At 42.9% G+C, this 24,412-nt stretch overlaps 1 protein-coding gene across 1 annotated transcript in view; it reads left to right on the top strand.

The window, feature by feature from the left end:
- The window catches only part of LOC144784794 (tumor necrosis factor ligand superfamily member 11-like), a 39,424-nt gene extending 34,463 nt beyond the window's left edge, over nt 1-4,961 (top strand). Inside the window, exon 5 of the mRNA XM_078663829.1 lies at nt 2,308-4,961. Within this exon, the coding sequence (XP_078519955.1) occupies nt 2,308-2,765 (458 nt within the window). The 3' untranslated portion in view covers nt 2,766-4,961. The remainder of the gene's footprint in view (nt 1-2,307) is intronic.
- Nucleotides 4,962-24,412: the final 19,451 nt, after the last annotated feature.

Raw genomic sequence — 24,412 nt, 5'->3', positions numbered from 1 at the left:
TAAAAGGTTTGTTTGTAAATGACAACTTGATTTTGTTGATAGCGAATTAAGGGCCAGATGTAGGAATGCTATTACCGGTCAGTAACGGCCGAAATCGGCCGTTACCGACCGGTAATAGGATTTTCCTATGTAGGTGGTATATTTACCGATTCGGTAAATAACGAATCGGTATTTACCGATTCGGTATTTACCGAATCATCATTTACCAATTCGGTATTTACCAAATCGGTAAATGAGATGTAGGAAGCACTGTAAAGAGTGCTTCTGTGCTTACAGGATTCGTTATTTACCACCAACTATTGTGTGCACATGTGGCACATATACATGCCCTAAGGGCATGTATGTCTGTCACATGGCACAGGTGTAAATGCACAGATTTGCATTTACAAAGGTATTCGTTATTTACCACCAACTATTAGTTGTAATTACCAAATCGGTAATTACTGAATCTTAACGATTCTGTAATTTTTACCGAAATATTACCTACATAGGATTTACCGATTCTAAAATACCGAATCGGTAAAATTCGGTATTTTAGAATTGGTAAATCCTATTTACCTACATGTAGCCCTTAGTGTGTACTTATGTGTGTCATGTAGAACTTTGTGGCAGGGTTTTATATTATACAGTACGTGGCTAACATTATAGATGATGGTGTGTGAGATGGGTGCGCTATGTAAGGGTTATTTAACAAACTTAGGTATTCTTTACATTTCTCTGGAGTGTTTGTCTGAATCAGAAATTGCGAGTAAAACTGAAATGTTGCTTGTGGGTTACACTTGGTGTTTCCAGGAACACATCCATCAGGGAAAACCTGTCGAAATATGGCACTAGAAAAAGGCTGATAAGTTGGGAATTATCACAGAAATTGGAATCAAACACCTATTTTCACAGTAGGTTCGTAGGTGAGAACTTTGATTAGCACAGTAGTTTTGCATCCCAAAATTAGTGATTTCACGTTACAGCATCGGAATTTCCTATCATAGTGGAATGAGGGAATTCACCCCCACATTCCTTCTCAATCCAACCGCTCAGTTTTATTCACCCCAGAAGGCATCTGTGTTCACCTAGATTATGTACTCTTGTGATGCAACGCATACTCTAACGAATGCAAAGCAGGTACGCACAACTAGCGATGGAAACACTTTCAGTTTTAATAATACTAAACCAATGTAATTCAACGTTCATTTTAGTTATATCTAACTAATTTTGCTCACTTAAAATTACTATAACTAAGTATTCTGATTTAGTACTTCGACTTTTACTTTATGCAAGCTGATTGCTTTTTCAGTATAAATATATGACCGTGCAAAAAAATACTTACAATTTGTCATAACATTATAAGTTTTTTTAAAAATGTCATCTAAAGATGCAAATATTACTTAAGAGCTATAATGATCATAATATTGTACTTATCTATGTGTAGTATAGAAAACGTAATTAAAATAAACATTGCCTGCTCTCCCGCATTAAAGTGTTTCCAAGGGTGCCTCAATGGTTTCTCCTAAAGGATAGTGAACAATTAGAGCAGAAAAGTCCAGGTTATCTTAAGTGGTGCTCACTCCAGATGAGTGCTGAAATTTACCCTTCTCTGCTTCATTTAAAGGATTTAAATTGTTTAAAGTTAAAGATAAGAATTTTTTTTTATTTGCTTGACAAACACATATACTGACTGTCTAACCACATGTACTGTATACTATAGAGGATTGTAAGTCACTATCTTGAGGTCAACAACATCAACCCACAAAAACATTGCAACCACTACATCGCCTACCACTACATTACAAAGATAAGTGTATATTCATTAACCATAACTAAATAACTGTTGACCTAAACTTACCTTGTGTTGCGTTAGTTAGGTCGAAATAGTGGCTGCAGTATTTTGGGCATGAAACATATCGCAAGTGATACAGTGAGTGTACATCATACCCAGCATTGATGATGCCAGGTTAGAATGTTGTTTGTGAACCCAGGAGGTAATATGTTGGAAGCCTCTGCTATCCCACGTTTGGCAGACACGCCTACTGGAGTCCCTTGCACTCTCGGTATTGGGACTATGGCCTTACTGGAACCTCCGCTCTCTCTGGCATGGGTGGGTTCCTTAAAAGACGCTTCAACCAAATGAGCGAGTTGAGGATGGGGTTTATCTTACTGATGCTTGCAGCATTTCTCTGAACAGAAGGCACAAGCTGGTCTCCATTCTTCTTCTAAACATATGTTAAGCTTTCCTATTTTATTTAATATAATGTGACATAAATGAGTCATAACCATGATGCTGTCGCTGAATGTTACCTATTTGTTTTGTAGGAGATTCTGCATCAGGAAGTCATGGCTTTGGAAGCCTTCCGCAATCATGCAGGCACCCCATCCGCCAATGGGAAGATAAGAACATCTGGTCGCACCGGCAGAACATCAGCTACCACGAGGGCAGGCTAAAGATCTCACAGCCCGGCAAGTACTATGTGTACTCTCAGATTTACTTCCGATACCCTCACCGGAGTGAGCACACCTCCCATGCCATTGGCCAACAGCTTGTACAGTGCATTCACAAGAAGACCTCCTACCTACACCCCATCCTGCTCCTCAAAGGTGTGGGCACCAAGTGTTGGGCACCCAATGCTGAGTACGGCCTACACTCAGTACATCAGGCAGGAGTATTTCAGCTAGAAATGGGAGATGAGCTCTTTGTATCTGTGTCCAGCCTAGCGATGGTTGACCCGGAGGAGACTGCCAGCTACTTTGGGACTTTCAAATTGGATGCTTAAGAGAAAGAAGTTGTTCTTTGGGCATTTTGAATTGAATCTAACCTTGGACATTACATTTCCCATAGGTGATTTGCATGTTGCAGGGGCACAGTTTGTCCAAGCAAACACTGCGATGGTGCTTAAGATGGGAGACCAGTGCAACTCTTAAGACAGTGGTTTATTGAACTGTGAGTTGACCACTATAAAGAAAGTATCCTCTCCTGTTAAATACGTACAAACATCTAACTGATAAGGTGTACTATTTTCCTGATGGTCAGGAGTAATGAGCATGTCATAGTTCCGATAGACTCTACAAAGGAAATATCTTGAAGCAAAAACACTTTATGAAGGAGTAAATAATGATGACAACCGAGTCGATGCTTGGTTTGGTGGGATGTATGCACAAGATGTTGTCTTGGCAGACGGCTAATCCACCCAAAGGTAGGACTCCACTGAGATCAATTACAAAAAAGTAGTAATTGGCAAAGGGGGTAATTAATCACTCCCTGTCTACAAAAGGGACTTATCCTTCTGAGTCTACCTTCCATTGTGGTCCATAAAGGACCAATTGTAAAATGTGAAATGGTGATGCATATCCGAACAAAGATGACTCTTATGAGGTTAGTGACCTCAATGCCGAGTAAGAAGCCATCCTGCACTTATTCTTTGAGGACAGCATTGGGACAAAAGTGTCTTTTTTTAGAAATACCACCCAACAGATTATTCATAAAAGCACACACTCCATGGCATGCTGAAAAGAAACAAATATCCTCCAGATGGACATCTACTGGGGGCTATTGATGGACTTCATCAAATTGATGAAAGTGAACCCTGGAACAAGGCAGCATCACATGCCCTTCTTCCCCAGTTTTGGCATTCTTCAGCAGAAAAACATCAATTGACTAAATACCACTAATGGAAAGAGATGCAGTGTGAGGTTGAGCTCACAAGAGGATCTGAAATTGAAATGAAGACTGCTCTTGCACTACCTAGGAACAATGTTTTTTTGGTTTGTTGTTATTTACAGAAATCCGCATTAGAACAGAGAGATCAATCGGAGCTTTCCTTAGTCACCTCTAGTTCGCACGGCCTACTCCAAATAGCTAAATACTATGAGGAGAGACTAGTTATACTGCTGCCAGTGGAGTAAAGGAAGTCAAGCGGGACTGAACCACAGTAATTTTGTCGTACCTGGTGCAGAATGGCAGCAGCTCTTCACTTGCACTCTACCTGTGGAGGAAACATCTAAGTTAGACATAGTAGAAAAGTGATTTCACACTGGGTTCTATGGCCAGGGCACAAATTCTAGTAAATTTCAACTGGGAATGTACATAAAGCAATATAAGATTAGGGATAAACTTGGTAGTTCAACAATTTTTCATTGTAGCATATTTGGGAAGTATTAAGGGGTCAAGTTTCTTATTTGGGTTAACAGAAGATACTCATAGCAATATAGTCAGATTTCATGACACATGTATTTTACAGCGTAACTATGGGCATAGTTGAGTTTAGAGCCTTTATCTGTAGCCCTTAAGCAGCGGTGATCAGTGTACTTCAAAAGTTCGAAAGCCGTATCCCTTCCACATTTTCAGGTTAGTCATGAATTAGGTGCATTAAATCTATTTAGAGTCATTGAATGTAAAGTTACCTGAAAAGGACGGCTTGGAGATCTTCTCTGGTGAATCCTGGACATACGTTGAACGCCTCTGCATGTATTAGTTTCCAAGGAGTGGGACAGTGGCCTCTGCGGACCATACATTCCTTGTAGTCTCTTTGTTACTATGTAACATTCCGTGACCTTCCAAGGTGTATTACTCTGCTACTACAGGCAGAATTAATGTAGTAAGCCGGACATTCAGCACGCTTTCCTGTACTCTGGAACCGAATATCTCTGCCGCTTGCTCTTCACTTGGTTTCTGTTAAAAAAAACTGTGCTATTAGTATTTCAATTTGTTTGAAAATCCAGGGGAAAACCCAATTGTGATCTGTGTTGCAGATGTTTGTTGTTAATACATGTGGGACTGGTGAGGGAAGCTATTGGACACAAACTAGCCTAACCAGTACATGTTTCATTGACAATGGAGATTTGCATCTCAGACACTGAGCCAGAGTCTACAAAGTGAGAGCCAAGACATTGCATTTTTATAGTATTTGAAATTTGATTTTTTTTTAAATGTAATGTAGAATCTTAACATGCATTAAATCGTTTTTTAAGTATGCAGTTTACATGTTCATAGAAAGCAAGAACCAGAATGTTATCATATGAATAATGCCCTCTGTGTCTAAAGGCTATTTTAACCTTCCACATGCCATGATTAACTGGGCAGGGTTTCATCTGCAGTTGGAGTTGGAGTGAGTTTGAGAAAATGTGAGCTTAACGCGCTGCCTGTAGTGAAAAGGCCTTGTGTAAACAGTGGATGATTTGCATATGACCTGTGTACTTCATTAATTTACAATCAGACGGATGTAGTAGCTCAGACAATGGTCAGATTTATATTTTGAAAAAGAGGGAGCCCTGTCCTAGAGCGGGAACAAAAGTTTGAGAGTGAAGAACTCTTGGCACTAACCATGACACACCCAGCTGCTTGTGACCTGGAGAGTAGCATGCCCCGGTGGGGTTCCAGTGGGGTTCCTCTGTCGCTGTTTATGTTTCAGGAATTCCAGTGGGTATGTTCTCGTGTTTTACCAGTGGATATCAGTGTTTATTTGCAAGGGATGATGTTTTACATAATGTACAAAAAAGAATTCACAGATAACATTTTTATTGTAGCAGGACGATCTCTACTATGCGCTGATGGCCATATACGTTTCACTCCTGTTGCATGTAGTGCATGATATACACACAGTATGCCATAAAGCACCGGCTGCAGTAGATTAAACTTCACAAGAGTTGTTGCCATCCTCTGTCACTAAAGGCTCACAACAGCAGAGGTCTAGCAGAGAGGATGTAGCCTTGCGGCTAGAGCTGTTGACCTCGAAGCTGGGGAACCAGGGGGCATATTACCAAGGGTGGTGATAGGCAATTATCGCCGGGTTAGCAGCCGTTTTCGGCCGCTAAGCGGCGATAAATCTATCGCTCTATTAACAAGCTGTCGCTAACTAATGTTAGCGACAGCTTTTAGGCGATAGCGAGCGGTTTGGGGCCCGCTTTGCATGTCAGCGATATTTATCACTAATGACATGCAAAGTGGGCGTACCTAACCTGTTAGCGACTGAAAGCAGTCGCTAACGTCGCTATCGCCTATTAGCAAGGCAGGCGTAGCGTTGGAAATATTCCCGCTATCGCCAAAAACCAACGCCTGCTCAGACCAGTTCTTAGCCATGTTATCCAATGGGAGGTGGATAACATGGCTAAGAGTATTTCGTCGCTAATGCGTGAATATCACTGTATTCTCAGCGATATTCACGCATTTCGCCGCTATCGCTGGATATTTTAGCACAATGGAGAAAAACGTTGCTAATAGCATGTTTTCTCTGCTAACATATCCAGCGATAGGCAGCGATAAAAAAAATTTCGCTAAGCCTATTTAGCGATAAATATCGATACTTGTTGGTAATATGCCCCCAGGTTCGAGTCTCGGCAACGACGCTCAACATCCTGTGATTCTGGGCAAATCACTTAATCTTCCCATGTTTAACAAAAATGAATGTGTCCGTCTGTAACGAAACTGGTGCTTTTGTAAAGCCCTCTGATACTGATGTCTCGGGTCTATTTTCCGCTATATAAAACTTTTTTTTAAAAACATTAAAAAAGGTGCTGAATGCAAATAAGAACACATGCAGTCTGGTTCTCTCAGGTGAGTACAGGAACATCTCATGCTCTGGACTCAAAGTAGCTTGGACTAAGGAGGGGTGAAGACAGGTAGAGAACCGTTTGTTACACAGACCACCTCCTCCATATTAGGATTCCCATAAACTGGTCACTGCAGAGCCCCGCCTCCAGAGTTCATCTACTACATCTGATGCCAGGGCTGTGCATCGAAGAAGCGCCATGGACCAATAGTGTTGCACTGGAAGCACGCGCACTGGTGCACTCTACTTGAGGCAGAGGGAAGTAAGATGTATTGGAAAAGCTGCCAGGGGGCAGTAAATGGATCTCAAGTTGTATTGACGTAAATAGTTTATGAGGGAATATCTTTAATGTACCTTTGGAATTATTATCCTCGTCTGATAGAGGGCTTGTATGTTTGCTGCCTGGCATTTTTGGACAAGTAGCTCCCCAGAGAAGCACTGAAGAATCTTTTAGGATTATTATGGACCTAAGGGCGTGGCAGGGGGCAATCACAGTTTGATGGGGTATCAGGGAGCTTTGAAGGGACTACTGTGGAATTTTAAAGGCTAGCAGTTGCAGTACACGTCACACTAAGGAGAAGTGGGGAAATATAAGGTGCTCTTCAGTACCTAGGAATCCACGTGCTCTTGTCGTGCATGAAGGAAAGGGGTAGCACTGATTGGGTTAGCTGTCCGTGGTATATCTCATGTTGTACACTGTGAACCCGCAAAGCCCTCCATACCAGTCTTGGATGAACTGGCTTTCTTGAGTCCATGGCTACAGAAGCACACCCTTTCCCGTAAAGTACATCCCTGCTGCAGATCTCCAGAAATACAATGCATCTCTAATGCAAAAGCTGAGTTGCATGGTCAGTGATATAGAAAACTGACAAACGCAACAAAGGACAACGAAAATCCCAGTCGAAACAGCCACCTCTATACAAGGCACATATAAATAAAAAGTTTGAATCATGTTTATTTTGTTTCTCGAGTCTCCTCCAAGGTAGCCTGTTACAGGCCCTGTCTTCCACATGCGGCTCATTCATACGGCCACCCTCAGCCCAGTTACTGGGCCTGCTACATGGCCATGTATGTAAGTATATATGTACTGTGTATTTGGTGTATGTATGATAAAACCTAGCAAAAATCTAGACCTATACTTGGTCAAATGCAAGCATAGTCGAGGGATAGGAGAGATAGCTGGGTTCTAGGAGCAGAGGTATACTGCTACTGCGTTGTGATGTAGTGTTCTTTAATGAGGTGCATCTTTAACTCGTTCCTAAACTGGAGCAACTCTGGGGCAGTCGTGACATATGCAAAGATGTTGTTCCAGATCCTGGGGGCTAAGATGGGAAGGGCAGCTGCCTTGTTTTTTATTCTTGTAAATATGCTGAGACAATGGCGTATCAAAATTTGAGGGAGCTCCCCTACAAGGTACACGGAGCGACCCCCGCTCCAGATTTAATCCGGAGCTCTCAGGACTGAATACTGTGCTGAGGGGGGGCTCTGCGGCTCGGGCCCCCTCCCCCTGCACCACAGGGCTGCGGTGGCCTGTGTTACGCCCCTGTGCTGAGAGCCACCAGAGAGAGTGAGAGCCACCAGAGAGAGTGAGAGCCACCAGAGAGAGTAAGCTTTTCTGCAAGATAAGTGATGGTTCTGGTTGTGATGGCTTTGTAAATGATGCATTCAAATGAGTTACCCTGTGATGTTAAGAATGCCCTTAAGGGGGGTCATGATGGACAGACCTATGAGTACAAGGGCTTGAACAGATGTGAACTCCGAGCGGAGATTTACTAATGGAAATAGCTACTGCACCCACAACCCTTTAATAAATCAACTTTACCTTTACATGCTAAAAAGCATATAACCAATTCACAAAAGTGAGCTTTGAAAAATATCAGGCAATGAGAGAGGTGAGGATTTTGGGGTCCACCCTAACCTAGGGGAGGACCAAGCAGATGCCTTGAACACAAAGAGCCTATCATGCTGAACGATTCAGTGGTGGTCCCATCCTCCTAGGACCACCGCAAGCAAAGTTATGGGCAAAAATACAATGACCACCAAAGGCCCAGCAAAGCATTATGGGGTGAGATTCTAGAGTGCAGAACCACTGCCGCTTGAGGAATGTTTTGATATTGGATACTATAATATTCACTGCACTCTAGAATCTCGTCCCACTGTACTCTAGTCCACTCTGCACCACTCTGCTCTGTGCCACTGCACTCTATGCCACTTCACTCCACTCGGCACCACTTCACTTTACACCCCTCCGCACCATCACACTCTACTCCACTCTGTACCACTCCACTTTATGGCACTGCACTCTACCCCTCTTCACTCTATGCCTCTTTACTGTGTGCCACTCTACTCTGTGGCAGTGCACTCTAAGTTACTCTACCCCACACCACTGCATTCTACAACACTCCAATTTACTCTGTACAACTCCACTCTATGCCACTCTGCAACACTGAACTCTATGCTCATACACTCTACACCAATGCATTTTACTCTTAATAGTTAACTCTATGCCCCTGCACTCTACGCCAGTCCACTGTACGCCACTCTAATCTACTCTGCACCACTGCACTCAATCCCACTGTACTCTTCACCACTCTACTCTAAGCCACTGCACCACTTCACTCTACTCGAAAACAATCTTCTCTACACCACTGTACTCTATGCCACTGCACTCTAGCCCCTCTACTCCATCCTATACCACTGCACTCTATACCACTGCACTCTAATCCGCTGCACTCTACACCAATGCACTCTATACAACTGCACTCTAGATCACTGCACTCTACGCCATTGCACTCTACACCACCTCTAGACCACTGCACTCTACACCACTCTACTCTGCAATACTGCACTCTACACTACTGACCTCTGCGCCACTCTACTCTGCACTACTACACTCTCTGCCAATGCACTCTGTGCCACTCTACTCTGCATCACTGCACTCTGCGCCACTGCACTCTGCGCCACTGAACTCTGCATCAATCCACTCTACGCCACCGCGCGCTATGCCACTTTACTCTGCACCACTCCACTCAGCCCTACTACACTCTACTATGCACCACTCTAATCTACCTCAATGCATTCTATGACGCTTCTTTGTATGCCACTAAATTCTATGCCATTGCACTCATCATCACTGCTCTCTACATCACTATACTCTGTAACCCTCTAAGCAAATGCACTCTACACCAGTCCACTCTACCAGTAGCGCCTGCTGCACACCAAAAGTGGGGGGTGGGGGTTGACGGGGAGGGTAGTGGATGGGATAGGGAATTGAGGGTAAAAATAATATTTTAAAAAACGTACCTCTTGCTGCCCCGATGCTGACGGCCGCCAGGCAGTCTCTGGGAAGGCACCGTCTTTCAACCCAATCCATGCTATGAGAGCAGTGTCAGAATTGGTCTGAGTGGCCTGGTCTGCCGCTTAGACAGTGCCTGGGAGACAGCAGCTTTTCTCCAACCCACTGGGCTTAGCTAAATAGAAGTGTGCATGTATGTTTGTCTGGCCTAAGATACCCTTACACTCTACTCTATGCACCCCTGTGCACTCTACTACTCTGCAGCACTGTACTCTATGCCACTGCACTCCACTCAGCACTGCTATACTCAATGCAACTGCACTACACCGTTGCACTGCACTCCATGCCACTCCACACTACTGCACTCTAAGAGACTCTATTCTGCAACACTGCACTTTACGCCACCGAGCTCTACGCCACTCTACTCTTCACTGCTGTATTCTATGCTAATGCACTGCACACCACACTGCACTCTATTCTGCATCACTCCACTCGATGCCACTGCACTCTACAACACTATATTCTACTCTGCACCAATCTACGCCACTCTACTCTGTACCACTCTATGCTACAGCACTCTGTGCCTCTATACTAAACAATGCAGCACTGCACTGTACACCACTGTACTCTACACAACTCTACTCTGCATCACTCCACTCCGCACCACTGCACTGTAATACGCAATACTCTAATCTACACCACTGCATTCTACAACACTGCATTGTACGCCGCAGAATTCTATGCTCCTCTCCACTCTTCGCCATTCCACTCCACGACACTCCGCTCTACTCTCTTCTAAGCCATTAACTTTTAGCCATACTGAACAGCAGCCATGCTGGTGTACAATATGGCTCAAACACATTGTCAAGCCAATAGCTCTTGTTTAGGCGAGACCTATTGGTCCATTAATATTACACTGGTCCCTATGCATTGTTAGGCACCAAAACACTAGGACAAGGGAAAACACGCATTAACAAAGTCAATAGGTCTGAACTTGGCAAGCTTGTACTTTGAATACACTTTAAAATCATTTGTATTGCACGCAACAAACAAAATGTATTTAAGAAATGCAGCTTCAAGCACACACAACACAAGTGTGCTTGTAAAAACAATTTTAGACACAAAGATATGTAAATCATCACATATACTTTTAAAAGGACTCTGTGAGAACTTCCTAGCAGGCATGTGCACTTAAAACAGGTATGAAAACCCATTTAGGGGTGCTACAAATATTTCTAGATATTAAAATTGAGAAAAAGAGCCTCGAAGCAGGTAGGCCCAGACCGCAGAGCATGGTCAAGTATCTTATCCCACCGGCTGACCCACATATCATGAAAATTAAGTGAAGGAGCCAGTTTGGTACCAGCTTGAATAAGCCACAGTGTGCCAGGCAGAAATAAATCAAGCAGCAGTGCAGTGGTCGTTAAAGTGGGGTTAGTGGGGGAGGGTTAATGGATGGATTTAAAGTGGGAGCCAAGGCTCTGGGGGCTGCTCTTAGCCTATCACTAAGGAATGCAGACTTCACATTGAAGAACAGTGCTGAGATAAAGGGACAGAAACAGAACCTCTCTGAGCCACTCTTTCATGGGCAATCAGTAACTTCTCTGGTGATGCACAGCTTGGCTGGGAGTAAGTGTCAAACAAGGTCCTCCAAAGAAAGCTGGCACCTCATTGCCTCAGTTCTGATAAAGAATGGCACGGTGGATATTTTTAGAATGAAAACTCTGCCAAGAACATGTTTGTAATCATGTACTTGAGTGCATGTTAGAAACTGGCCTCTCTCGTGCAACGCCTTCTTCCAATCCTGGTAGTTTAGATAATAATGCATTGCCTTTTGTGACTTTCAGTTTTGCAGTAAACATTATAGGCTGGGCTAGTAAAACCCAGCACACAAACTTATTTTGCCTAAAAAGTCACGCATGGCTGAAGCTGTCACACAAGATACAAGGCTAATTGCCAGCAGGGTATGTATGATATGGTTTAAAAAGTAAAAGGAGAGAATAAAAATCAACACTGAGTCAAAAGATTTTAGTTGCCCTCTAAAATTAAGTTAATAGTGTAAAGTTACTAATAGTAATTTTTCACTGGTAGTTCATCACCACCGATGCCACAATCTCACTATGGTGCAGTAAAGGCAACATTTAAAAACATTAAAAAACTTTATTAAACTTTTAAAGAATTAGTACAAATATTTTATTTTAAAATTTATTATACTTTGATTTTTATAAATTGATTGTTGCAATTTACTTGAATACTAAATAAAAGAATCATAATAAATTAAATTTAAACTCTAAAGAACTATCAACTGAATTGTAATTAAACATTTAATTAATTTAAATTAAAATTACAATTATTTTAAAGGTTTATTTAAATAAAATGTTACATAAAGCAAAATGTTTCTTTTTACTTATTATGTTTTACAAATTACATATATATATATATATCAAGGGAGAGGTGTGGCGCCGCGGCCAGGGCGACTGACGCTGGAATCTGGGGATCACGGTTCGATCCCCGGCTCCGGCGGCAGGTTAGCCCAGCACCATGTGACTCTGGGCAATAGCTTGCTTAATCTTCCCGACGGCCCCCAGCGCCTAGAGACTCTTACGGGTGATTGTGCGCTTTACAAATGTGGATTATTATTATATATATATATATATATATATACATATATATATATATATATATATATATATATATATATATATATATATATATATAGTAACAGCCCGTCCAGACGTTGTCCGGGTATGAATTGCTGCCGGCCAGTAGTATATTGTTCTGTAGGATTTCGTTTTGATAGCATTTCTTATCTGTGACAGGCCTGTGAAATGCTCCGATTCACAGTGCACTGCTGATGCACTTAAGAGTGCGCGTTCAGTAGTGTGTGAACTCGAGTTTCCCTACTTTATTTTTCCTTGCAATATTATATAGCGCAAACTCGACAATATGGCATGAGCACAATTTACATTACAGAAGAACACATTCATTTGTGGTAGGCACGGGGAGACAAAGCGATTTGCCTGGAATCACAGGATGTTGAGCTGATGCCGAGATTCGAACGTAGCTCCCCAGCTCTAAAGTTCGCAATTCTAGAACTTGTGGCGGGAGGTGTGTCTAAAAGTGTCTGGCGATCAATAAGAGAGACCTGTGCATTTTTCAAATGGGTGGTGAAAAAATATGAGTATGTTGCTGGAGATGCGGGCCGCCGAGCCACCAATGTACTTACCGGGGGAGGGTAAACATCCATTATTCCGCAACTTTCTTTCCGCATACCATCACTCCGCATACTTTCATTACGAAAGTACCATGACTCCGCAATGCCATTATAACACATGGCATTACATTTTATATGCTTTTACCACGCATACATTTGCAACAAAATTCGTTGTAAATGCATGAATGGTAAAAGCATGTGTTTTTTTTAATGTTTGGATAAGGTAAGTATGGGTATAGGGGTATATGTTTTGGGTTTAGGGATAGGTATGGGTTTTGGGGTACAGGGGTATTTATAGGGTTCAGGGCTAGGTTTGGGTTTTGGGGTACAGGAGTATTTTTAGGGTTTAGGGATAGGTTTGGATTTTGGGGTACAGGTATATTTATAGGGTTAAGATGGGTTAGTGTTTAAGGGTGTTGGGGTATTTTAAAGAGTACGGGTGGGTTATGATTATGGGGTGCAGGGGTATTTAAAGGGAGCAGGGTGGGATTAGCACACGATATGAGACATGGCATGAAGGGCGGAACGTATGGGGTGCAGGGGTATTTAAAGGGAGCAGGGTGGGATTAGCACACGATATGAGATATGGCATGAAGGGCGGAACGTACCACATGCCCCCAGCGTTTGTCACGTCCCCAGCACACGCCCACAGCACAACGCAGACACGCCCACAAGGGACTACTTTGCTGGCACGGTTCTTTTACCTTTTAAATGTATATGATGGGCGTCTGCATGTCCTTCTGCTGCAACTGCCCCTTCCAACGCTGTATTAGGTGTTGTGATTAAGCTGTGGTTCCTGAGATTACCCGCCTCAAAGGTTTGGGCTCTCCCTTTATTATATTAGTATATATATATATATATATATATATATATATATTCTCCACACTTTCCTTTATGAAAAGCAAAGGGTCGCACCACAGCAAAATCCTTGTAAATTTCAGAGTTTTATTTCATTTAAACAAACCAACACCAACGCGTTTCGTTCTATCTTAGAACTTGATCACCGTGATCAAGTTCTAAGATAGAACGAAACGCGTTGGTGGCGAGCTTGTAGTTAAATAAACTACTGTGTGATCTAAGGTACCCCCCGAGTGCTGTCATCTCTTTCTTGGGATCTCAGGATTGTGACGAGCGCAATATATATATATATATATATATATATATATATATATATATATATATATATATATATAAAAATTGATTTATTGTAACATTATTTCCTATAGGGGTTCTATGTCCATTATTTTCTGTGGGAGGGTGCTGCAGTGGTAGACCATTTGTGCGCTGGGCTTACTACAGGTCGGAGCGGGAGTGCATTTACTGCTATTTTGAGTCCTTTCTGGCTTTAGTAGCTATAGAAGTGCAGTTTGTAAATACCTTTGGGCTTACTCTTTTGTAGGTGAGTGACTGTCCCTCACCAAACCCCTCCCAAAGCCATCCCTGTTTCTCCCTAACGCCTCCCAATTAATAGTAACTACTTCTCTTCTTACAAACACTTCCACTGGTCCCTCCCACATTTACTGCTAAATTGTAAACCGCCATGTGTGATGATTTCCTCGTAGAAACAATGGGAAAGATGGAGGAAGAGATTTACACTCATAGGTTGGTGTATTGCATTTTGTACTACAAAATGTAGTTTTTGAATCGGGCCCATTGTGTTGGGAATTAAAGGGCCCTAGCATAACATGCTGATAGGAGACACGTGCAGAAGTAGGGAGACACACAGTGAAGTCCCATTATGAAGGACCCATATAAGTAAGGAACCCACCTTTTATTCGCATGCTTGATCACATATGTGTTGCGTATAAGTACACCATTTGTTAATGGCACAGTTGATACAATAAGCCTGATTCACAATGAATTCCCCATACTTTTCCCACTTCCTTAAATTCATAAATGTTTCAAAGAGTGTGCTTAGACAGCTGTGCCAGGTGCAGGTTTCCAGGTGTACTTCAGGGTAGGTCAAGTGTCCTTCCCAGGAGATCCTAGTCCCACTGTGCAGAGCTCTCTACAGTGGAGAACTCAACACATCGGGAATAGAATTCCCTTTGCAATCACACATTTCTTGTTTTTTTCTTCACAGGGAAATATTTTGCCCCAGAGAAACCCCTACCCTAAACCAAACCAAATCTGAGAGTGATCCGTTCTCATTTCCACAATGGAAAGTGCTTTCTGCCAGCCCTTAGCTGGAGAAAAAATCCTGCAATTTCCAGGTTAGAAATAGGAACAAGAGGAGTTTGTGAATGTCCACAATGGGAAACATCCTTTACAACGCAACTTTTACCACGCAGTGCTTTTACATCGCAACTTTTACAACGCAAACCATTACAACGCATTGCGCTGGGGGGCGCTCTAGGATAGGGAATAGATTTAATTTACTATCCAACACCTTCCCTACTATCCACGGGGACTGGAGTTGGAATAGTAAATTAAACTATTCACTATCCAGCACCCCAAAGCGCTATGCGATGTAATGGTATGCGTTGTAAAAACTGCGATGTAAAAGCATGCGTGGTAAATGCATGCGTTGTAATGTCATACATCCGTCCACAATGCTACACACTGCACTCTGCGCCACTCTACTCTGTATCACTCCACTCTATTCCACTGCACTCTGGAGCCCTACACTCTATGCCCTTGCACTTTACGGCACTATATTCTACTCTGCATCATACTACGGCACTCTACTCTGCACCACTCTGCCACTGCACTCTGTGCCACTATACTCTACTATGCAGCACTGCACTCCACACTACTGTACTCCACACTACTGTACTCTACTCTGCAACCCTGCACTCCATACCACTAAACTGTACTATACAACTCTCAAATCTACGCCATTGCATTCTACAACGCTGCATTGTACACTGATGAATTCTATGGGGGGGGTATTAGTGGATGGATTTAAAGTGGGAGCCAAGGCTTTGGAAGAGGAGCAGCACTTAGCCTATCACTGAAGAATGCAAACTTCACATTTAAGAACAGTGCTGAGATAAAGGGAAAGAAACAGAACCTCCCTGAGCCACTCTTTCATGGGCAATCAGTAACTTCTCTGGTGATGCACAGCTTGGCTGGGAGTAAGTGTCAAACAAGGTCCTCCAAAGAATAGCCGGCACCTCATTGCATCAGTTCTGATAAAGAATTGCACGGTGGATATTTTTAGAATGAAAACTCTGCCAAGAACACGTTTGAAGTCCTGTATTTGAGTGCATGTTTGAAAGGGATCCCTGAACATAACTGTAATGTTAAACATGTTAGAAACTGGCCAGTCTCGTGCAGCATCTTCTTCCAGTCCTGGTATTTTAGCCAAGAATGCATTGCCTTTCGTGACTTTAGGTTTTGCAGTAAACATTATAGGCGTGGGCAAATAAAAACGTATTTTGCCTAAAAAGTCATGCATGACTGAAGGTGTCACAGAAGATACAAGGCCAATTACCAGCAAGATATGATAAGGAGAAAAAATAAAAAGCAAGAATGAAAATCAACATTGAGTCAAAAGTTTTTGGTTGTTAAGTTAACAGTGTAAAGTTACTAATAGTAACTTTTCACAGGTAGAAAGAGTTTACCACCACCGGTGAGGAGATCTCACTATGATAGAGTAATTTCAACATTATAAAAGTTTATTGAACTTAAAAAAGAAATGTACAAATATTTTAATGTTAAATTTTATTGTAAATAATTTCTTACAACTAATTGTACCTATTTATGTTAATACTAAATACAATAATCATAATAACAATGTATTACATTGGAAATCTACAGCACTATTCATGTAATTTTAATCAAATATTTATTAAATTTAAATAAACTATATTAAAATTATTTTGAAAGGTTTATTAAAAAAACACTCACCTAGAATAAAATGTTTATTCTTACAGATTATGTATAACAATTTACAAAAACGTATGTATATAATTAATTTACATTAATTGTAATTATTAAAATAATTATATTTATATTTAAATTTAAAACTTTATCAAAAACTTTTGTTTTAAAATAATATTTATTTTGTATGTATATTTAGGGCCTAATTACGATGTCGGTCAGTAAGCCTTGACCGCTGTGGAAGACTTACCAACCGACATGTTTACATTCTGACCGCTCAAGGAGCCTGTCGGTCAGTCGTAAAATGGTCATAATCCCTTAAGGACGGCGTTTCTGCCGTTGGGATTATGATGTCGGTTTCTGACAGCCTTTCCATGTTGTCCTTTCCGACATGGAAAGGCTTTCGAAAGGTGACTTTAGGGGCCCTTGGCAGGTCCCCCATCCCTCTGCAGCCCACGGTTTTGGCCCTGGTGAACATCGTGAGGTGCTTGTCACACGGTGCAGGGATTGACACAAACTTCCATGTCTCAATAGGAGCTTGTGCTGCTACAGGTGGTTTCCAACCGCCGCACAATCTCCCATAGAGAAATGGGAGTTTTCAAATGCACCAAGTGTGGTCACATCATAATGAGGTGTGCATAACCTCCGACCTATGGTCGGTCGGGTCTCACACAGAAACGGTGTCGGTCGGAGGCAACTTCGGCCGACATCGTAATGAGGCCAACAAACTTTTAACATTAAATGAAATCTACATATATATTTAAAAAGATAAAAATAAATGTCTTTATTTTAACATTGTTTCCTATGAAAAGCAGCTGCCTACAACTCAACACAGACAAAATAGTATTACTCATCATGGGTCCAAACCCAAACCCCTGGAACGACACCTAGTGGCCCTCCGCCCTCAGAAGCCCACCCACCCCCACGGACCATGCTAGCAACCTAGGAATTATCCTGGACTTCGAGCTCAAAATAAACCGCCAGATCAACTCCGTCACAACCTCCTGCTTCCACACCCTCCACCTCCTAAGTAAGACCTTCACATGGATCCCCCTCGAGCACAAAAAGCCCATCACTCACTCCCTCATCACCAGCAGACTCGACTACGGCAACGCATTCTACAACGGAATAAACAAAAACCTCACCCGCAAGCTAGAAAACATCCAGAACGCCGCCGTAAGACTGGTACTCAACCTGCCAAGACACTGCCACATCTCTCAGCACCTGCGCACAATCCACTGGCTCCCCATCGAGGCCAGAATCACCTTCAAGATTCTCACCCACGCACACAAGGCCCTCCACGACACCCGACCAGCATACCTGAACAGCCGACTCAAATTCCACACACCCTAAAGGACCCTACGATCAGCCCAGCTCTCCTATGACATGGTCCCCCGCACCAGAAAGACCAGATCGGGAGGTCGCTCCTTCTCCTTCCTCGTGGCCAGAGCCTGGAACGCCCTTCTGCTCCACCTCAGACAGACAACATCCCTTCCCATCTTCGCGATAAACCTCAAAACCTTGATGGACTGGAACCTGCACCCCACCGCCCCCAGCACCTTGAGACCCTCACGGGTGAGTAGTCGCGCTTAACAAACACCTGATCGATTGATTGATTGATTATGAGGTTCTATGTTAAGCCCTTGCCTCCATTATTTTCAGTGGGAGGGTGTTGCTGTGGTTGGCCGTCTGTTGTTCTGGGCTTACTCCAGGTCTGAGCTGGAGTGCATTTACTGCTGTTTTGAGTTCTTTCTGGCTTTAGTAGCCTTAGAAGTGTAGTTTGTAAATAACACTGGGCTTACTCTTTTGTGGGTGAGTGTCTGTCCCTCCCCAAGCTCCTACAAAGCCCTCCCAAAGCCATCCTTGCTTCTCCCTAACCCCTCCCATTTCATATTACGTACTTTTCTTCTTACAACCACTTTCTGTATTTCCGCTTCCACATACTCTTCCCACTTTCTGACATTCTTAAATGCTTAAATGAGTGTGCTTAGACAGATGTGCCTGGTGCGGGTTTCCAGGTGTAGTTCAGGGTAGGTCAAGTGTCTTTCCCAGGAGATCCTAGTCCCACTGTGCATAGCTCTTCACAGCAGAGAAATCCACACATTGGATATAGAATTCCCTTTGCAAACACACATTTCTTGTTTTTTTCTTCTTCACAGGGAAAATATTTTTCACTGGGGAAACCATTTCAACTAAACCCTACCAAATCTGGCTGTGATCCATTCTCATTTCCATTGGAAAGTGGTTTACGTCAGCACTTGGCTGGAGTAAATATCTTACAAATTTCTGAATAGAAATGGGAATGAGAGGAGTTTGTGAAAGCCCAAAACATGTGGGTGGTCACAAACATCCAAATCAAACCATGATTTGGAATGTCCACTGTTCTCACACATGTAAATGGGCTTACACCTGCCAGGAACATATTTGTGAAATCTTTGCAAGCATAAAAAAGCTCAATTATATTGTTAACATATTTACAACCAAATTTACCTTTGTGAAAAGGGTCTAGAATGTCAACAACGTGACCTAACACCAGAGGGACTACCCATTTCTTTGACAGCCAAAACAATGAAGACTGTGATTCTTCACTGCTTTTTATCTGCTCTCTTCAATCCTGGGGAGACAAAGAAGTAAAACAAAAATAGTCTCACCCCTCAAACTTATACAGAATGTGACATCTTTTTATTGAAAGTTGTACCCAGTGCTTAATTTGAGCCGGTGGTTTCCAGTGCTTAGCACCGGCCATTAATCATCAACACAGGCACTTTTAGGAAGCACCAGTTAAAGGCCCATTCATTTACAGAAAGATTAAGTGAATTGCTTAGAATCACAGGATGTTGAGCCCACACTGAGACTCATACCATTCTCCCCAGCTCCAAAGTCGGCAGCTCCCGCCATTACGCCACATCCTCTCCCAACTTTCTTGGTTAGTTGTTGGTTCTGTTTTAGGCGGCGATTGCAGGAGAAATAGGCTGGTGCAAACTGCCTCCTGATGGGAGCCTTGGCACTTATCTTTTTTACAAATTAACCAATGTGTACCAGGAAATCACAAGACTGCATTTGAAGTTAGGAGAAGCACCAGTCAGTAATATCGGTCTTTACATTTTGCATTTCTATGTTACAAAAAAATGTGTAAACGCCCAACATTTTTAAATGACATAAAAATAAACCCAAAATATTTCCCAGTTCCAAACACGATGGAAAATGTAAAGTGATTCGTAAAAATATGGAGGACTTATTTGATTAAGATCCATTTGTGTTTAAAAATGAAAAGGTTAAACACTTTCCTTCACAGCAGCTCTAGAAAATTCTGTTAAAGGTGTGATTCCTCAGCCTCTCTTAACCTCCCCCCATTGTCTGTGTGCTCCAGTAGCCACTCCCGCTGCCCCTCTATTGTTCCTGTGCTCGCCCAGCCTCTTCTGCTGTCCCTCCATTGTTCATGTGCTTCCCCTTTCCTGGCACCAGTCCATCCCACAGGTCCTCCATTGGCAGCTTGCATTGTCAGATTGCTGCCCTAGCTCCTCCTGCTGGCTCTCTATTGTCTGTCTCCATTGTCTCTTGCGTGTCGTCTTCTCTCACGCCCTCCCTCTCTGTTGCCTCGTTACCCAACCCAAAAAAAAGCACATTAGCATGGCCACGACAAAGCACTTATAAAAAATATATATTTTTAGCTTTGGCCCACAGTAGGCGTGCTGCTGTACATCGTGGCTAAAAAACATTGCCAATTGCTCTCATAGACAAGCTCTGTTGGTTTTGCCAAAGCTTGTTTTTATCTACCTTTGTGCCAGTTGCCCAGCATCGTATTTCAAGAGAATATATATATGTTTGCACTTAAGTAGTCCTTTTAACGCTTCTTGTGATATTTAAGATTGAGAAGTAAAAAGGTTGAAGGTTGGTAGTATTTGAAGATTTCCTTTTTAATAATTGTTTCCAAAATAATAACTTCATTTTGTTGTTTTTCAGTGGTTTCAGTTTTTGGGAAACTCAAATCTGCAGGTTAATGTACAACTTGGCTAAAACACATTGGCATAACCAATGAGTCTTGCACAGGGCGAGCCCATTGGTTTTTATCAATGCTTGTCTTATTTACCTTTGTGCCATTTGCTCGGCATCGTAACTAAGAACTGAGCAGTCTTATTATCGATTGTTCTGATTTTCAAGATTGAAAAGTGCAAACTTGGAAAGTTGTTATTATTTCAAGACTTACTAATCTATTTTTTCCCCAAAATAATAAAAAAAAAATGTTTTTCCTGGTTTATCGACTTTTGACAAACTCAGGTCTGCAGGTTGAGAAATGCAACTGAAACTGAATTTTCAGATACTGGGCCGTTTACAGGAAGCTGAGAATGAAAGCATCTAATCTGTCAGCAATCAAATGTTAAACCAGCCTTGCCCTTCGGCAACAACCTGCCCATCACACTGACACTCTCCAGCAGTCACCAGCCGTGCCCCCCCATTCCTCCCAACTGCCCCCGCCCCGCCCCCCCCCCCCGCCTCTATCTCTCCAGATACGGAACGCTTGAAATTGCGAACGTTGAAACTTCTGCCCTTCTTTGGTGTAATAACCAATTTATTACTATCCTGAAAATGTTACTATGCAGTGCTTAATTTAAATTAAAAAAAAAAAGTTCATGGGTCTAAAATGCTGTTCAGATGCCCGCGGCAGGTGCTATTTTGGACAGGCTACCAAATACCAAGACTGCTAAGTCTTAATGCCACCTCATGGTGCTTTAAAATACCACCAGACACTCCCTGCCCCTTTATTGCACCCTTGACGATTGTTTTTCATCCCTGCGTTCTCCCTTTGTCACTATTTTCCCTCCTTTCCCTTGTGTGCTTTTTAGGTCTCGCCTTTATCATTCTGCAGGAATGAGAAATGGGGAGAATTCAAGTGCTCAAAATATTCGTCAAACTACCGCTTTTCCCGTGCGGTTTTCTTCGAGTTCACGTGGGCACAGGCACGCGCTTTTGTGCCATTAACTTTTTTTCCCGTGCCTTTGCTTTTTTTTCATTGGCTCTTCACTTTGTCCACGCCTCATTGAAGCTGCTTCCTCCGTCCACCTTCTCTCTGTCCTGCGCGTGCCTCTTGCTAATTTCCTCGTAGCTTCACAACATTGAGCCGTGCACATTTTTTTTTTAAATTAAACCGTAACACCCTGTCTTTCACTTGCTGAAACACGTACACCAAAACATCTCTCTGTTTCATTCACGCATCGCAACACGCACACGAATACGCACAAACTTCTTGCAAGCATACCCCCCCTGCCTTACCTTCTGTCTCATTCATTCATCTGCACGTTTCTGCCTTTCACTCGCACAAATACGCACAAACACAAGCAGCCCACAACATTTAGACGTGCATCTTGCAACCATACCCCCCCTGCACGTTTCTGCCTTTCACTCTCGGAAATACGCACAAACACAAGCAGCCCACAGACTCTCCCCCCCCCCACAAACTTACAGTATCTCGCACGGAAACACGCACACCATAGCTTGTCTCTCATTCATCGGCACCTTCTCCTACCCCACCTTCGACTTTTATTTACCGTAACACCCTGTCTTTCACTTGCTGAAACACGTACACCAAAACATCTCTCTGTTTCATTCACGCATCGCAACACGCACACAAATACGCACAAACTTCTTGCAAGCATACCCCCCCTGCCTTACCTTCTGTCTCATTCATTCATCTGCACGTTTCTGCCTTTCACTCGCGCAAATACGCACAAACACAAGCAGTCCACAACATTTAGACGTGCATCTTGCAACCATACCCCCCCTGCACGTTTCTGCCTTTCACTCTCGGAAATACGCACAAACACAAGCAGCCCACAGACTCTCCCTCCCCCCACAAACTTACAGTATCTCGCACGGAAACACGCACACCATAGCTTGTCTCTCATTCATCGGCACCTTCTCCCACCCCACCTTCGACTTTTATTTACCGTAACACCCTGTCTTTCACTTGCTGAAACACGTACACCAAAACATCTCTCTGTTTCATTCACGCATCGCAACACGCACACGAATACGCACAAACTTCTTGCAAGCATACCCCCCTGCCTTACCTTCTGTCTCATTCATTCATCTGCACGTTTCTGCCTTTCACTCGCGCAAATACGCACAAACACAAGCAGCCCACAACATTTAGACGTGCATCTTGCAACCATACCCCCCCCTGCACGTTTCTGCCTTTCACTCTCGGAAATACGCACAAACACAAGCAGCCCACAGACTCACCCCCCCCCCCACAAACTTAAAGTATCTCGCACGGAAGCACGCACACCATAGCTTGTCTCTCATTCATCGGCACCTTCTCCCACCCCACCTCCGACTTTTATTTACGCACTGCATACACGCACAACAAACAGGCCAGAGACTCTCTGTTCCATTCACGCACGGCAACACGCACACGTTGAAAACATTTAGACGTGCATCTTGCAAGCATCCCCCCCCGCCTTAGCTTCTCTATCATTCATTCATCTGGACCTTTCTGCCTTTCACTAGCGGAAATACGCACAAAACCACAACCAACATTTTCTAGACTCTTTGACATTCATGCACGACATGTCGTTCTTCTTTTTCCCCTCTGTTTCCCCTCTGTAAGGTGGGGAGGGGGCGAGAGCAAAACGTCTGGGGCCTAACCACCCCAGGAGACTGAATTGCTTTCATCACAGTCGTAAAGATTCTAATCTGTTGTCGGCCACCCGTGGGAAAATGCAAATGTAAACTAAAGAGACAGAAAGTCGCCTTCTCCCTGAAACCCATAAAAGGGAAGCAACTTTAGAAACAATGTGTCAAGCACCACGTTCTTTTACACATTAGATTACATGCACGTAAAATGGGTTTTTTTTAAATTTATTTTTGGGAGGTTTGCTACTGCAAACTTACACAACCAAACACGCATAGCAACATCCGTAACTGGCTGCTTAAGCCATTCACACACTACAAAAATTAGATAATGCATAGACATTTTACGTGTGCGTAGAAAGAAAAATACCACATTCAGTATGACCCTACAACAATGTTCTAGGATTACGCGATTCACTTTTTAATTTGGATAATAGTGTTGTGAGTGGTGCTTAAACACGAATGCACAGTTTTTTTCGACATATTTCTTGCAACTATAATCATGCAAATATTGTGCCCCCACGGAACTCATTGCCGAACAGAGCCTAAATGAATGAGTCCTGAACTTTCGGATCTGCAAATAACTGATATGCATACTGTACACACACAGTGCACGACCGGTAACAAGCACAACATGCACAAAAAGACCACAGACTATCTCTTTTCCATTCACGCACGGAAACACGCACACGTACACAACATTTATAGGTGACTCTCTGTTCCATTCACGCTCGGCAACACGCACACATTGAAAACATTTAGACGTGCATCTTGCAAGCATCCCCCCCCCTGCCTTAGCTTCTCTATCATTCATTCATCTTGACCTTTCTGCCTTACACTCGCGGAAGTACGTGAATCTGCACTCTGCACTCACACAGTGCACGACCGGTAACAAGCACAACACGCACAAAA

The sequence above is a fragment of the Lissotriton helveticus genome, chromosome 10 (genome assembly GCF_964261635.1).
Source record: "Lissotriton helveticus chromosome 10, aLisHel1.1, whole genome shotgun sequence".
NCBI classification, from domain to species: Eukaryota; Metazoa; Chordata; class Amphibia; order Caudata; family Salamandridae; genus Lissotriton; species Lissotriton helveticus.
This window is presented reverse-complemented; position numbering and strand designations above follow the sequence as displayed.